At 44.8% G+C, this 15857-nt stretch overlaps 2 protein-coding genes across 33 annotated transcripts in view; one reads left to right on the top strand and one right to left on the bottom strand.

The window, feature by feature from the left end:
* Positions 1 to 15857, bottom strand: part of NRXN3 (neurexin 3) — a 1027863-nt gene that overhangs the window by 455350 nt on the left and 556656 nt on the right. The window lies entirely within an intron of this gene.
* On the top strand, positions 7364 to 7972 carry LOC138685300 (uncharacterized). The gene is given in 3 exon segments (XM_069782962.1): positions 7364 to 7466; positions 7469 to 7568; positions 7570 to 7972. Coding segments are annotated over 3 exon segments (606 nt in total).

Genomic DNA, 15857 nt, shown 5'->3' on the forward strand with positions numbered 1-15857 from the left:
AGGAAAAATCTTGCTAGTATAGATCAAATCAGTTGAGATTAAAACTATGTTTTAAGTGTTGGGCTAGCATATGTACAAGGTTCTTGCTGTTCAGCCTGCATCTACTGATGCTAAACCTAAGGGTTTAAGGACTGTGACATCTCCCTTCCCAATTTCTAAAGTTTCAACTTCAGTATATATGGCAGGTCTGTCTACTCATCAGCACAGCAATACCTGAGCAGAAAAGGGCCAGATGAGACTAAATCTGGAATGGGCAGTAGCTGTGATGTTTGTGGGAGAACCTTGGTGTGTGCTTTGGAAGGGGATCAAGTTCCAATTAAGGATGCTTCCAAACAAACATCAGGGAGACATTTCCCTTCGCTTCACTGGGAAGTGAGTGGAAAGAAGTGGAGACCATCTGCTTGACAACTTGGTGAAGATGCAAACTAAACTCCTTTTCACATTTCAGCTTTTTGCTCAAGAGCCTCACAAGTGCTTGAAAAGCCTTGCAAGAAAAAAATTAGAAATTTCACAGGTGGAAGAACTGAAGCACAACATATCAACAGCAGAGCCAAAAAAAGAACTTGGAAAAATCAGCCATAACCTTTTGCCCATTCCCTGACATACTTGCTGTATTTTCACCTATCTGCAAGTCCATTTGCTATCTATATCTAAGTCACTTTCCATACAACCTCTTAGTGAAGCTAAAGCCTATCTTTCTACCACAACGTTTCAATAAACAGCTAGGTAAGTCCTGATAAAGACATAGACCACCATGCACAGGCAGGGAGAGTGAAGATCCTGGGAGGTACTGCAGAACAGCACAAATTTCACACTTTTGACTGATGCTGTTTGAGGGCTGTTCTGTTGGAATAAATATCTTTATTCTGTTAGAGAAAAGGACTGTTTCTTACTAATCAACCTGTGCCAGACCCAAGTTTCATCAACACAATAGCTACCTGCAGGCTGACTTGCAATTTAGCACATGATTACCTATTGCCAGCAAATCCTCAATCTTCACAGTCCAGGCAGTCAATGCTGAGAAACATTAAAAATATCACTTACTGCATAAAGCGGAGGAGGATAGGAACTGGTGGAAAGAAGTGGGAGAAGAAAAGAGCAATATATTGAAGAGGAAAAAAATAGATGGTAAAAAGAAGGAAGAAATATAGAAGTGGAAAAAGGAGATGAGAAGGAACAGCAAGAAGTTGGAACAGGAGTGAAGAAGTGGAAAAAGGGCAGCTGCAGAAGAAGGACAGAAGTTTTAAAAAGTTGAAAAATAAGTTACATGTTTTTTTTCTCCAAACGCAAACTTCTCGTACAACATGGCTGCAGCAAAATTTACTTACAATCCTTTACTCCCCCTGTTAAAACTAGCTCAGGATTTCTCAGCAGAACCATCAAACCCGAAATTTGAAAGGCAAAATAAAGTAGATCAGGCATGCTGAGTCCACACAAGAGCCTGACCACACCACCCTTACCTTTTACCATCCCATGAGGGCACTGGAGTGGCAATAGCAGTGGTGATCCCTGGTGGGAAGGTAGGTGTCTATGGAAGGGGCCACCACCCCTCACAAGCTAGCCTCCCACTTCAGAGCTGCAGCCAAAGCCAGGCTGCTCAGCTGCATAAAACATTTCGTGGTAGAAAGCTACAGTCGAGGTAGCACATGGCACCCCAGCACCAAATTCCTCTCCTTTCCGGTATAGGCAAAGGTGGCAGTGGGACTACTCTGTGTTACCACTCTCAGTGGGCTACCACTTGGAAGCACCTTCCTCCTTGAACCATCCTGGCTACTGCTACCATAGTTTGAAGAAATCATTATTTGGTGCATAACACTGGGACTGTGAACTACTGCTTGGTCTCTGTCTTCTCTCTGCCTCTTTTTGCCTTGTGGCTTCAATTTCCTAATGACTAAGTTCTTCCCTTTTGGTTTGTTTTTTTCTCCCAGCTTTCCCTTTCTGCTGTGCTTTATTTGCATCCTTCATCTGCAATTACAACACTCTATTACTGGATCAACTAAAAATATTCCTATTTATTATAATTATACTAAATGACTTCTTCTGCAGTCTCAATATTCTGAAAGGGAAATCGTTTACACTAATACTGAACCTGAATTCATTGTTCAGGAAGAAGAGCTCATGTTTTCCTTTCTCCCTGATAATCCACTCTCTCTTTATGGGATCCCTGTACTGCCCTGCAGGTAAGTTTCCCTTAGGTTCTCTTAATTCTACACCAAACTTTAAACTGAATACATGCCCTATTCTCTTAATCTACCTTCTCATTTTCCACTTGTGCTGGTTTTGGCTGGGATAGAGTTAATTTTCTTCATAGTAGCTAGTATGGGGCTATGTTTTGGATCTGTGCCAAAAACAGTGTTGATAACACAGGGATGTTTTCATTACTGCTGAGCGGTGCTTACACAGAGTCAAGGCATTTTTTCTGCTTCTCACATCACCCCACCAGCGAGGAGGCTGGGGTGCACAAGAAGTTGGGAGGGGACACAGCTGGGACGGCTGACCCCAACTGACCCCAGGGATATTCCAGACCACAGTCATGCTCAGTGTATAAAGCTGGGGGAAGAAGAAGGAAGGGGGGGACGTTCAGAGTGATGGTGTTTGTCTTCCCATGTACATGTGATGGAGCCCTGCTTTCCTGGAGATGGCTGAACACCTGCCTGCTGATGGGAATTGGTGAATGAATTCCTTGTTTTGCTTTGCTTGCGTGTGTGGCTTTTGCTTTACCTATTAAACTGTCTTTATCTCAGCCCACGAGTTTTCTCACTTTTACCCTTTGACTTTCTGCCTCATCCCACTGTGAGGGAGGTGAGTGAGCAGCTGCATGGTGCTTAATTGCTGACTGGGGTTAAACCACGACAAAGTCTTTATAACTTCACCCAGGGATTTGGGGGGGGGGGGGGGGGATTTTTCCAAAGAGAGCTTGATGAGGTACACCCAAGAGTCAAGGAAGGCAAAGGCAAACCAAATTCACAAGGAGAAAATAAAAATAATCCAAATTTTCTCCCAAGGATGAAACAGGAGACAAGGATATGCATGCTATTGTCAGCTGATGTGCAAAATCTACAGAGATTATGCAGAAGAGTTCATACATCTATATCTCTTTCCTGGTGCAATTTCACACTTGAAGTCAGTCACTCCATCTGCTCTAAGGAGATTCAGGGTTCAAGGTCATGGATAAAACCATTCTCCTTCCACTGAAACTTCTGTTTACAATGAGTCTTCCCAGCAGTTCTCCCTGAATTAATTTCAGGAAGCCAGAAGTTCAAAATCCATCAATTACTTTCTATGTTTGGGGTTTTTTTCCCTCCAGCTGAAGCTCAATGCTATTTTAAAGCATCATGGCAGGCTGAAAGGTTCACCTTAGTGACCATTTGCAAAGCTGGCAGAGTGGAGACCTCACTGAGAAACAGCAACACCAAGTCAAGCAGGACATTCCAGAGAGGACTCCCCTTAGCCACATTACAGTAACTGGATTTTCCCATGACCTTCAAGATGCCACTTCAGTTCCCTCCAAAGAGACTTAAGCAGCCTCTCTGCTATTAAGATGTTCCTTCATTTGTCAACAGAAAGCTGCTCAATTGCTACCCTGAGCAAATTTACATAGAAATTACCAATGATACTCTGCAAACAGTTCGGAGAATTACAGCAGAGCCACCCAGCAGAAACACTCCAGAATACACAGACTACAAACAGTCACTACTCAGACAAAGAGAGAGAGGAAAATGTTACAGGGAAAATGCACTGGACTTGCAGAACTCTTAATATGTGTGCATTCAGCACTGTGAGCTCTGGGCTCTGAGTATACTAGTCCCCCCAAAGTTTTCCCAGGGTAGGAAGAAGATATTGCTAGCATTTCCCTCCTACCTGCCAAGTATTTCTGAGTTCCCTTTGCGTATCTGTCCCGTGCACCTGCATCTTTGTGTGAAGCCTGAGAAGAGAGGGCAAATTGCTACCCTGTCCTGATAAAGGATGCCTGACTTTTCAGCCTGGCACTCTGAACTTTATCCTCCTGTCCCTGACAGTGAAGCTTTGCTGCCTCCCTCCAAGCTCCTCCTTGAGAAGAGCACTCTCTCCTGGTTACAATCCTCAGCCCCTCCATCTACCCTCAGTCTTCCCAAGGCCCTTCCCCTTTCCTCACCCCTAGAGACAGGACCTACTGGGTCACCTACCTGTCATACCACAGGCAAAGTAGGTGCCTGATTTGCTTGAAAAAGCCATTTTTTTCATTTTGTGATCTCCTTTCTAAGGGTCTTGATCTGATCACAATGGGCTTTTACTGGCAAAATTGTAAAGCTGTGCAATCTGTACACAATTCTTTTGTCAAGCATTAGTTTTGGCAGTATCCAGCCTCCAAAGCCTTGTATGAGGGCTCAGGCAATCACTGATGAAATACAAATCTGCCATGGTTGCTAGCCTTGACCAGAAGCATGGCTGAGAACCTAGGGCATTTCTTTCAATGGCAGTATTTTTCCAGAGCTGTCCTTTGATGGAGCAAGTTTTCTACAGCAGTCAACAGCCTCAGCACAAGGTCTTAGCCTTATAAAATTTAAAATAAACAGCCCAGAGACTTAAAAGCGAGGAACAGTAACATACTGGGCCCTGTCTACCCAAAGAGGACCACTCCAAGAGCCAAATGAAGGACTGGACACTAAAGGCTACCAAGGGCAAGTCCACATTTCCTCAGACACCACAGCGGAGTAGATACTGCTGGATAAGTTAACGGCAAATAAAGAGGAATCAAGCAGCAAAAACTGTCTGGAAAATGGTCTCCCCTACGTAGATATGTACATACATACAGGTGCATTTGTGTGTGTGCATGTGCAAGAGAAAAAAAATAGGTGGGTATTCGAGCAGGGCATGGGGTATCTGATGCTTAGTATGTGGTTTTGACATGAAATGACTGGACAGAGTAGAAGAAAAATCCCATTTCAAATAATGATCAAAGCCATCATAGGGGAATGAGTAGCTTCCACTTCTTAAAGCAAACAGCTAGCTAATATTTATTCCACAGTATAGACAAAACTCTGCCTTCTGTCAAGGGGCAGGGAATAAATTGTTTTCCCATAATGGTGTTGTCTTTTCAATCAATTTCCCTTCAAGCTTGATTTAAGAGGAGGCCATGTCAGAACCTCAGGCAAATGGAAGAAACCTAAGATACTCCCCCATCAAAGGTGAAAATGATGATGTAGGCAAACTTACAGAGTTCAATTTAAACCCCAGTGCTGTGCATAGGTGCAGTTGCTTGCGCCTCTCCCTCTTCAAATAAAAGGTTTGCAGCAACAATGAAACAAAGGACCAGCAACAATGAGGAGGAAAAAGTTCAGAGCACAGGGAATAAGAGCGATGGATATACAGGGAATAATAGCGATGGATATATGTTTGAGTACATGTTGCATTAGCTAGGGATAGAAGTGCAATATACTAAAGAAACTGTTGTTACAGGTCATTTTGCTACATACACACTCACTTATATGCTGTATGTGTTACAGACTTTTTTTTTTGAGTCCTTTGTAGATACTATTGCCTTATTATTAATACGCATGCATGTAAGAACAACAGTTACATTTGGTAAAACCCCTGGCTTCTAAGAAAAGCTGTAAGGGGAGAGAAGAAAGAACAAGGCCGCTCCCATGGCATTAGAGGCACTCAGCTACTTGTGGAGCTAGGCCATCAGGAAAAACATTAAGAGACAAAAATACCTTTGTCTTGTTAAAAATTGTGTATGTTTTCTGGGGTTACAGAGAGCCCCTTGAGTTGGAAAATATCACAGTCGTTTCTATTTCAAAATGAAATTGATGTTGTAGATGCATTGCCATCTATTTCTTTTAAATGCAAATTGTAGAAAGACTGCTTCCAGGAGGATGAGAATTTAAAAAGAAAATACTTAGGATTTTTAAATCTTGGAAAGATTTTGACAATTTTACCCACATATAGTACGAACACTCAGAATAGTATCTGAACCAAAACACATAGTCTCAAAGTAACAATTAAGGTTTTAACAGATGCAGATCTGAAAGACAGAAGAACCCTTATTTTTCCCTTCATAAAGTTCCTCACAGGATGCAACTCCCAGTTAAATCACCTCTTCAAAAGTCATGGGATTCTTACTGTAACATTTGAGGGAGGGAATGTAGATTTAAACAACACAACTTCATCCCATTTTCTTCCTGATGGAGATTTCATTTGGACTGTTGCTGTCTCAAGACAGGAGCACTTTGCGTGTTCGAGTACAATGATTTCCTCATGGCTGTACAGTAAGTAAACAGCTAGCAAATTATTTGGGTGTTCAATGGACTTTGCAGGCAAGATTCTTAACAACAGTGTTAGTTAAGCAAAAGCGAATGAACACTTACTACAATGACATTCCCATTTCCTGGCCCTAATTCTCTCATTACTTATCCGCAGGCATAACATGCACGCACTGACAACAAAAGCCAGAAGCACATCTACCAATGACAGCCCCAGCATCGTAGCTGTTGATTAGGATGGGGAAGGGGGCTGCTGGGGGGGGACTGAGTTAACATCCAGCACGGCCAGGCTAGGACTAGCAATGAGAACTTGCTCATGGTGCCAAGTACTTACCCATGCACACATGAATCTGTGCATGCACCTGCCCAAGGAGAGTCTTATGGGAATTTTTCATGATTAAGATTTTCTCCACAAATGTAGGCCAAGATTTTCAAAAATAGATGTCCAAAGTTAGGCATTCCAAAATCCATATTTAAGCATCTACAGAAGTGCCCTCATTCTCAGAAGTGCTGAAATTGCCAAGAGCTGTAAAATGCTCAAAACTTGAAAATCAGGCCACATCTTTAGGTGCTCAAAAACAGATTCAAGAGCCTAAGTTTAGGCATCTGTATTCTTGACTGTAAAATATTATTACCCATGCAAGACCTGCTATAATCCATCACAAATATATGACATTCTCAAAAATGTACAGTACTAATTGGCCCAGATTTTAGTTGCAGCTGAAAAGTGCATTGCCCAGCTCAGATCAGGATCACAAACATAGCCACTGCCCTTCTTCACCAATTTCCTGGTGGTATTTATGGCAGCAAATTACAGTGACTGCCAAAAGCACCCAGTGAACAACTGTGGCAGCTGACATAGCCCATATTCCCTTTAGCTACCCACAGCCTCCAGCAGAAGGAAGGATGGAATTGATGCAGACAACACCAAGTTGGGAGGCATGGTCGATCTGCTTGAGGGTAGGGAGGCTCTACAAAGAGATCTGGACAGGCTGGATCGATGAGCTGAGGCCAACTGTATGAAGTTCAACAAGGCCAAGTGCTGGGTCCTGCACTTCGGTCACGGCAACCCCATGCAGTGCTACAGGCTTGGGGAAGAGTGGCTGGAAAGCTGCCCGATGGAAAAAGACCTGGGGGTGCTGGCTGACAGACAGCTGAATATGGGACAGCAGTGTGCTCAGGTGGCCAAGAAGGCCAATCGCATCCTGGCCTGTATCAGAAATAGTGTGGCCAGCAGGAGCAGGAGCACCATACATGTGGTTGTTCCCCTGTACTTGGCACTGGTGAGGCTGTACCTCGAGTACTGTGTTCAGTTTTGGGCCCCTCAATACAGGGAAGACATTGAGGTGCTGGAGCGTGTCCAGAGAAGGGCAATGAAGCTGGTGAGGGGCCTGGAGCACAAGTCTTATGAGGAGCAGCTGAGGGAGCTGGGGCTGTTAAGTCTAGAAAAAAGGAGGCTGAGGGGAGACCTTATTGCTCTCTACAACTACCTGAAAGGGGGTTGTAGTGAGGTGGGTGTTGGTCTCTTCTGTCAGGTGGCTGGAGATAGGACAAGAGGAAATGGCCTCAAGTTGAGGCAAGGGAGATTTAGGTTGGATATTAGGAAAAATTTTTTTACTGAGAGGGTTGTCAGGCATTGGAATGGGCTGCCCAGGGAAGTGGTTGAGTCACCATTCCTGGAGATATTCAGAAAGCGAGTGGACAGGGTACTTCAGGACATGGTTTAGTAGGCAATGGTTAATGGTTGGACTCGATGATCTTGAAGGTCTTTTCCAACCTAAATGATTCTATGAGTCTATTCTATGATGTAAGGTTGCACTAGTCAAATTAAAAAAGAGCTCCCTCTCTATCAGAGTAATCCTCCCATGGCCAGCTATTTCCGTATTTAAATCTATGCAATGCAAGGGAAATAGGCCCCATACTTTATCAATGCCAATCACAGTTATTAAACATGTGAATAGGGTATTTCTGTTTACTTAAATGTTACCAAGTAGAATTCAGTAACATCTTTTGAAACTGACATCAGGTCCTTCATCTTAGGGAAATTAAAGGGAAATACATACACACAACTGTTTGGTATGCTGGTGTCCCAGTAGGGAAATGACTTCCCCCTGTGATAGATGTGGTCGAAGCAGAATAAAAGGATGGACAATATTTAAAGGGAAAAAACACACTAAGGAAAGTTCATCAACAAAACAGGAAATATATAGATTTTATTTTAATGCATTTATACAACTTCTCTGCTTCCTCTGAATCCAAAATCATGACGTTATCTCCATGAAATACTCTGTAACAAAATTCTCAGTATGAACTGGGGTCTTCAGGGTATCTCCCTTCTCCATTTTTCAGCAGCATTTTTAAATAATCACTGCATCCTGTAGCTTCAGCCCTTGACAACAGCAAAGACAATGTATTCTACATGCTTACTGCACCTGTACAAAACTATACTGTCCCACACAACTGGAAAGCACTTTCTGATGAATAGGTATACTAGAATCACGCAAAATTATCTTGAATATGAGGTCATTCATCATATTTGGCAATATCTTACTAAAACTGCAATGAAAGCACCCATACTTCCATAGCTTCTTTTCTCCAAATGGTTCCCCATATGTCTACCATGTTTACCTTTTTAATGTACGCTGTCTCTATGCTTACAAAGGGTCAAATTCTCAGATGTCCTAAAATGGTGGTATTCCATTAACAGAGCTGTCATTATCTTGAACAAGTGAGAATCTGATTACAAACTCCTTCACTTAATAAACTATGACCACTTCTGGGATGAGTACAACCACCATTCAATGGCACACAAACAACATTATCCAAGAATTTATAGCCAGAAATAAAGAAAAACACCTCTTCCAAAGACACAGCAAGGGGAAATTAACATAGAAAATTAATCCAAATTGGCCAAGACATTTAAATATATTTTTTCAACATTAGCTCCCAGACAACAAGACACCTACTAGATCACCCACAATCATGAACACAGTTTAGCTTAACCCCCTACAGAGCACCCAGACATGACTCCTACCAGGGAGACGTAGTCACTCCCTCTGCCCCACCAACCCTGTCTGATGAGTCCACATTCCTCTGTGAGCTACCCACATAAGCCCCTCATATTTCAATAGGGCTATCTCTGCTGTAGCATATGTCTATACGCTTCTTGAATCCAAAGCATGGAGGGACTTGCTTACTCACTGCTCCAACTTCTTCCTAGAAGGTGAAGAGCTGCTAAGAGGCTAAGATTATTTGTTCAAGCACAGGACCAGTTATATGGCTTCCAGACCACCCTGTTTACTCACCAACCTGGCCAAATACAAGGCAATTCCAAATACATGTTTGTCAGCTAAAGACCCCGCAAACTTACCCTTAGGTCACATAAGCCAAAAATACTCTAGTGCAAAGGTGGCATCACTAAGCTCTTTATAGCAACAATTCTTTTTAATCTGCTACATGGCCCAATGATGCATGAACTAGAAATAAATTCCCAAGGTATAATAAATGGGAAGATAAGTGGGCTATAAACTACTTTTTGCCCAGAAGCTTCCCCTTTCACACATGTTGCTACAGTTCTCTTTTTTCCCAATGATCTACTCAGGAAAAAGAGCATATGAGAAGGACCCTGCCAGGAAATACTTGAATGAACTGAAAGTGGTGTTTTAGACAAAAAAAAGGACAGGGCAAGGCACAGCATTCATGCCAAATGGCTGTTAAAGAGGTAACAAGAGAAAAGTAAAAAAAAAAAAAAAAAAAAAAAAAAAGACATGATGATACTGGAGTCTAATGAGAGCTGGACAGAAAAATCACAGGAAGCACTTCGGCAGAAACGGAAGGAAGAAAATAATTTTGCAGCACTTTGGATGACAAGTGATATGATTTGAGCATGAAATGTAAAACAACTCGCAGTTCAGAATGAAATGCGAAGAGAGCAAGATGGGCACAAACACAGAAATGGCTGCAGGTTGCTACCTCAGCAGCCACTTGAATGAACCGCACTCAATGAAATCGAAAGGAAGAAAGTCACAGCAGACAGTGTAAGAGATTAACAGAAGTATGAACAAAGCTTCTAGCTGGAAGATTGGGTTTAGTCAGGAAAGCTAGATCTGTTGTTAGCTGTTCCAGACCAAGAACTGGACGAGTGATAGGTGCCCAGTCACCTTCTCCTTTCTCTGAGCTGGAGCTCAGACCTAGCAGCGGGCCAAAGGAAGGAAAGCATGCATAGCTACAGATTCTACTGAACGGCTCCTATCCATCACTGATAGAGAAGTCGCACTCTATGGCTTATGATGTAGGAGGAGAAAGCTGCTTCTGAATCTTGGTAGCTCTGCATGGCGGAGCTTCCCAGGATGCTATATTTCACATAGCAATGCCAGCTCCAGGTATTTCACAGCAAATATTTGTGTTCAAAACCCTAGGCTCAACTTTGCAGACTTCCACTCAGGAGAATGCCAGTGAAAGTTGCATGGGAATGTTCCTGCAAGAAAAAGACTCAGTGGCAGAAACAGTAGGTGTAATGGGGACCACAGGAAAACATTAGGGACAAAGGCTCAGATTCCTCTACCATATACATTTTCATCTTTATATTTTAATAAACTTAAAGATTTTCCTTGCAAACCAATGCATCCGCCAGTCCCTAAGGACTACACCATCAACTTTAAACCCTGAGTTTATGAAGCTCATTTTCTCCTTTCATTAGCTCTTATCATTCTCTCTGTGCTGCTGCAGGTATCTCTTCTGTTGTTAAGAAAGAGAGCAGCTTGCAGCCATCTCAATCTCCATGGAGTTGTGCTCTTCACCACAACCCTGTTATCCTGACAAACACTCTGCCTTTCCTATTGCACCCTCAAAAATGCCAACTCTCTCTTCACAGAGGCAGACTGCTACAGTGAGACATATATCATGTTCTCCATTATTTAGTAATTATATCATTATTAAAAGGAAGGAGAGGGGGAGAGAGGGAGGGGAAAGGGGGGAGAGAGGGGAAAGGGGGGAGAGAGGGGAAGGGGGGGAGAGAGGGGAAGGGGGGAGAGAGGGGAAGGGGGGGAGAGAGAGAGGAAAGGGGAGGGGGGAGAGAGAGGAAAGGGGGGGGAGAGAGGAAAGGGGGGAGAGAGAGGAAGGGGGGAGAGAGAGAGGAAGGGGGAGAGAGAGAGGAAAGGGGGAGAGAGAGAGGAGAGAGGGGGAAAGGAGGGGGGAGGAGAGAGGGGGGAAGGAGGGAGAGGGGGGGAAGGAGGGAGAGGGGGGGAAGGAGGGAGAGGGGGGGAAGGAGGGAGAGGGGGGGAAGGAGGGAGAGGGGGGGAAGGAGGGAGAGGGGGGGAAGGAGGGAGAGGGGGGAAGGAGGGAGAGGGGGGAAGGAGGGAGAGGGGGGGAAGGAGGGAGAGGGGGGGAAGGAGGGAGAGGGGGGGAAGGAGGGAGAGGGGGGGAAGGAGGGAGAGGGGGGGAAGGAGGGAGAGGGGGGGAAGGAGGGAGAGGGGGGGAAGGAGGGAGAGGGGGGGAAGGAGGGAGAGGGGGGAAGGAGGGAGAGGGGGGGAAGGAGGGAGAGGGGGGGAAGGAGGGAGAGGGGGGGAAGGAGGGAGAGGGGGGGAAGGAGGGAGAGGGGGGGAAGGAGGGAGAGGGGGGGAAGGAGGGAGAGGGGGGGAAGGAGGGAGAGGGGGGGAAGGAGGGAGAGGGGGGGAAGGAGGGAGAGGGGGGGAAGGAGGGAGAGGGGGGGAAGGAGGGAGAGGGGGGGAAGGAGGGAGAGGGGGGGAAGGAGGGAGAGGGGGGGAAGGAGGGAGAGGGGGGGAAGGAGGGAGAGGGGGGGAAGGAGGGAGAGGGGGGGAAGGAGGGAGAGGGGGGGAAGGAGGGAGAGGGGGGGAAGGAGGGAGAGGGGGGGAAGGAGGGAGAGGGGGGGAAGGAGGGAGAGGGGGGGAAGGAGGGAGAGGGGGGGAAGGAGGGAGAGGGGGGGAAGGAGGGAGGGGGGGGAAGGAGGGAGGGGGGGGAAGGAGGGAGAGGGGGGGAAGGAGGGAGAGGGGGGGAAGGAGGGAGAGGGGGGGAAGGAGGGGGGGGGGAAGGAGGGAGGGGGGAAGGAGGGAGAGAGGGGGAAGGAGGGAGAGAGGGGAAAGGAGGGAGAGAGGGGAAAGGAGGGAGAGAGGGGAAAGGAGGGAGAGAGGGGAAAGGAGGGAGAGAGGGGAAAGGAGGGAGAGAGGGGAAAGGAGGGAGAGAGGGGAAAGGAGGGAGAGAGGGGCAAGGAGGGAGAGAGGGGAAAGGAGGGAGAGAGGGGCAAGGAGGGAGAGAGGGGCAAGGAGGGAGAGAGGGGCAAGGAGGGAGAGAGGGGCAAGGAGGGAGAGAGGGGCAAGGAGGGAGAGAGGGGCAAGGGGGAGAGAGGGGCAAGGAGAGAGAGGGGCAAGGAGAGAGAGGGGGGAAAGGAGAGAGGAAGCGCGAGAGAAAGGGGAAGCGCGAGAGAAAGGGGAAGCGCGAGAGAAAGGGGAAGCGCGAGAGAAAGGGGAAGCGCGAGAGAAAGGGGAAGCGCGAGAGAAAGAGGAAGCGCGAGAGAAAGAGGAAGCGCGAGAAAGAGGAAGCGAGGGGGAGAGAGGAAAGGAGAGCGAGAGAGGAAAGGAGAGCGAGAGAGGAAAGGAGAGAGGGGGGAAGGGGGAGAGAGAGAGGAAAGGGGAGAGAGAGAGGAAAGGAGAGAGGGGGGAAGGGGGAGAGAGAGAGGAAAGGGGGGGGAGAGAGGAAAGGGGAGAGAGAGAGGAAAGGAGAGAGAGAGAGGAAAGGAGAGAGAGAGAGGAAAGGAGAGAGAGAGAGGAAAGGAGAGAGAAAGAGGAAAGGAGAGAGAAAGAGGAAAGGAGAGAGAAAGAGGAAGAGAGAAGGGGGGGGGAGGGGGAGGGAAAGACCCTTCAGCTAATATCAATGCCAGCAAATGCACAGGTAACTGTTAGCAGATCAAAGCTGGTGAATATTGAAAATAAGTGGTTTTAAATTTTGGACAAGCTTTGCATGGAATATGGTTTGCTAATATCCAGTGTTCAATTCTGCGTCATGGCCTGTGCAACTGTGAATGTGCAGTTCCTGAGAAATGCAGAGGAGAAGAGAAGAATGAACAGACACTTAGCTGTTAGCAATATTACCAAGAATGTGCTTTGGAGTTATTGGTAACAGATGCTTCAGTACAAGAATACTTTTGATAGGTAGTTACTGAATATCTGGCCTAAATATATTATTTCCTTCTTACTTGATAGTTTGTTTATATTCTAAACTATTGGATTTTATATTTCTTATAAGGCTTTCTAACCAACTTTTATTAGTGAGAGATTGCTCATTACTTACATATAGTGTTCCATGTAACATTTCTAACACACTTAAGATCCCACAACACTGCACAGCAGTCAGTTCCAGAGGCTTGTTATGTACAGGAAAACAGAGAATTTCCTTAGATTTCAAATATGCAGCTTCTTTAAGAGTCCCCTGCAAATATGCACCGATTTGTTATATTACAACCTTGCATCAGACAATGTACCATAATTAATAAAAACCAGCACATCTTAAGGACATTACTTACAAGAAAATAAGAATAAATCCACTGGCTCTCAAAAGAAGCCTAGAGCACACTATAGAATAAAGCCAGTGCTGTGATTTCAGTATTCAATTATAGAGAACTATGTTCAATAACAAAGCGTGTTTCACTTCAGATTAACATCACTTAGGTTACTGAAAGCACACCGTGCTCCATAGCTTACTTTTTTTGGTGGGAGGAGAGGGGATAGTATTAAAAACCTCCTTTCCTTCCTTACCTTAATCTCAGCTTGAAGGGCTAAAGATAAAAATTGGAGATGGGCTTTCATTGTTGGGTTTCTCAGCTTTCTAATTATATACCGCACTCCATAAAACATGCACTGCAGTAAAGAACCAGAGGAACTGGCAGATTGAGGCGGAGTGAAAATGTCTTAATCCTTCTGACCTTTACCACAATTTTCTTTCTCCAACAGAATACACAGCTGACCTTTTCTACCTACTGACAGCACAGCTTATGGCAGATTTCCATTATCCAAAGCTCTCTGCAAATTCGCTGCAGCTACTACCAGTAACCCAGCTCAATTTTGCAAGGATATTATAATGCACAACTCACTGAAACCTTAACTGTTTGTTGATACCGGTTCCAGAAAGTTGCAATGGCCAAGCCTGCATACCTATCAGCTTTCCAGATTGTGCACAGAGGCAAAAATACCTGCAAGACAGCCAAACATTACAGATGTACCCAGCAGAAACAGGGCTGAAGCATTGCTAGATGCACCAAACATGTTCATCTAAGTCACAAACTCCACTAGGTTGAGGGATGTCTCAGTCATTGTGCTGCCTGCCCAGGACACAGGAGATCTGTCTCTGACTTAGTATGTGACATTGGGAAAGTCACTAGACCCCTATGGCTCCACTTTTTACCTGTAAAATAGGGGTGCATTGCATCTTCTTTCTTCTAGTGTTATGAAACCCTTGTAGGCAGTGAATCATTTCTAGCTAGTCTGATAACAGGGTCCAGATGGAGAAATTTGCAGAATATTTTAGGTGAGGTTTATCATTTAATTACAGAAAGACAACAAAATTTTGTGGGGTATAGTATACATGTTTTATTGGTACAATTTGGATATGGGTATTATTCATGACTAGAAAAGCCCAGAGTGATTCATGAAGGTCATATCAACTGACTAGGAGCAAAATCTTTATACCCATTGTACCATCCTGGTCTCTGTAAATTTCACACTTTTATTAAGAAAACCGAATGTTTCTGATACTTTTATATTTTTTCACATCTTTTTAATTATATTTTTTCACGTCTTTTTAATTGAAACTATTTTTATATTGCTCCAGCTGTAAAGCCAGACTCTCTTAGTAACCATGTGTCCAACTACAAAGCTCACTGAGGGAGAGAAAATAAAAAATAAAGTAACATTTTTATTCCCAAAATAACCTGAATTTTCATGCTTTTTTTTTTTTCAGATTAGATTCAAGACAGACACTTAAAGTCAAGAGTCTTTTGAGTGCTTATCATGTATCTTGATAGAGAGCACCAGAAACTGAGCAGTTTGACACTTCAGATCCATGCAACTATATATGCCTCTATAGTAAGCAAAGACAAAGATGCTGGGGTTTACAAAGGACTCAAAGGCAATAAGACTAGACAACAACAGAGAAGCTTTCATCTACAAATCAAGGCACAGGTTGCAGTGACAGTGTGGGAGCAATATTTGCCTTTCTCATTCCGACTTGGCTTGGGATTTAAAACCCCAGGGCTTTCGATCCTGCATCCCACTGTAGGTTTACAGGGAAATGAGCACCGAGAGAAACATGAAGACTCAGACAGGGAGATGAAGAAAAGGAGAAAAGAATGGGAGACAAGGACGTGCAGAACCACCACACTGCAAATGGGAACCAAGCCTCATTACATGCAAGACCACTGAAGAGACAGTTTTTAAAACAGAAGTGGAAGTAAATGGAATTTGAAGAGGCCTGTGATGCACCCTACCGGTAGAGAACTTCTTGATGAACAAATTCCAGAGACAGCTAGAGCAGTCCTGAATGCAGCACTCAAAAATGATCACAAACACCACAAAATATTAAGTCCAATATATGTGATCAGGC

This window comes from Haliaeetus albicilla, chromosome 5, assembly GCF_947461875.1.
Source record: "Haliaeetus albicilla chromosome 5, bHalAlb1.1, whole genome shotgun sequence".
In the NCBI taxonomy this organism is placed as follows: Eukaryota; Metazoa; Chordata; class Aves; order Accipitriformes; family Accipitridae; genus Haliaeetus; species Haliaeetus albicilla.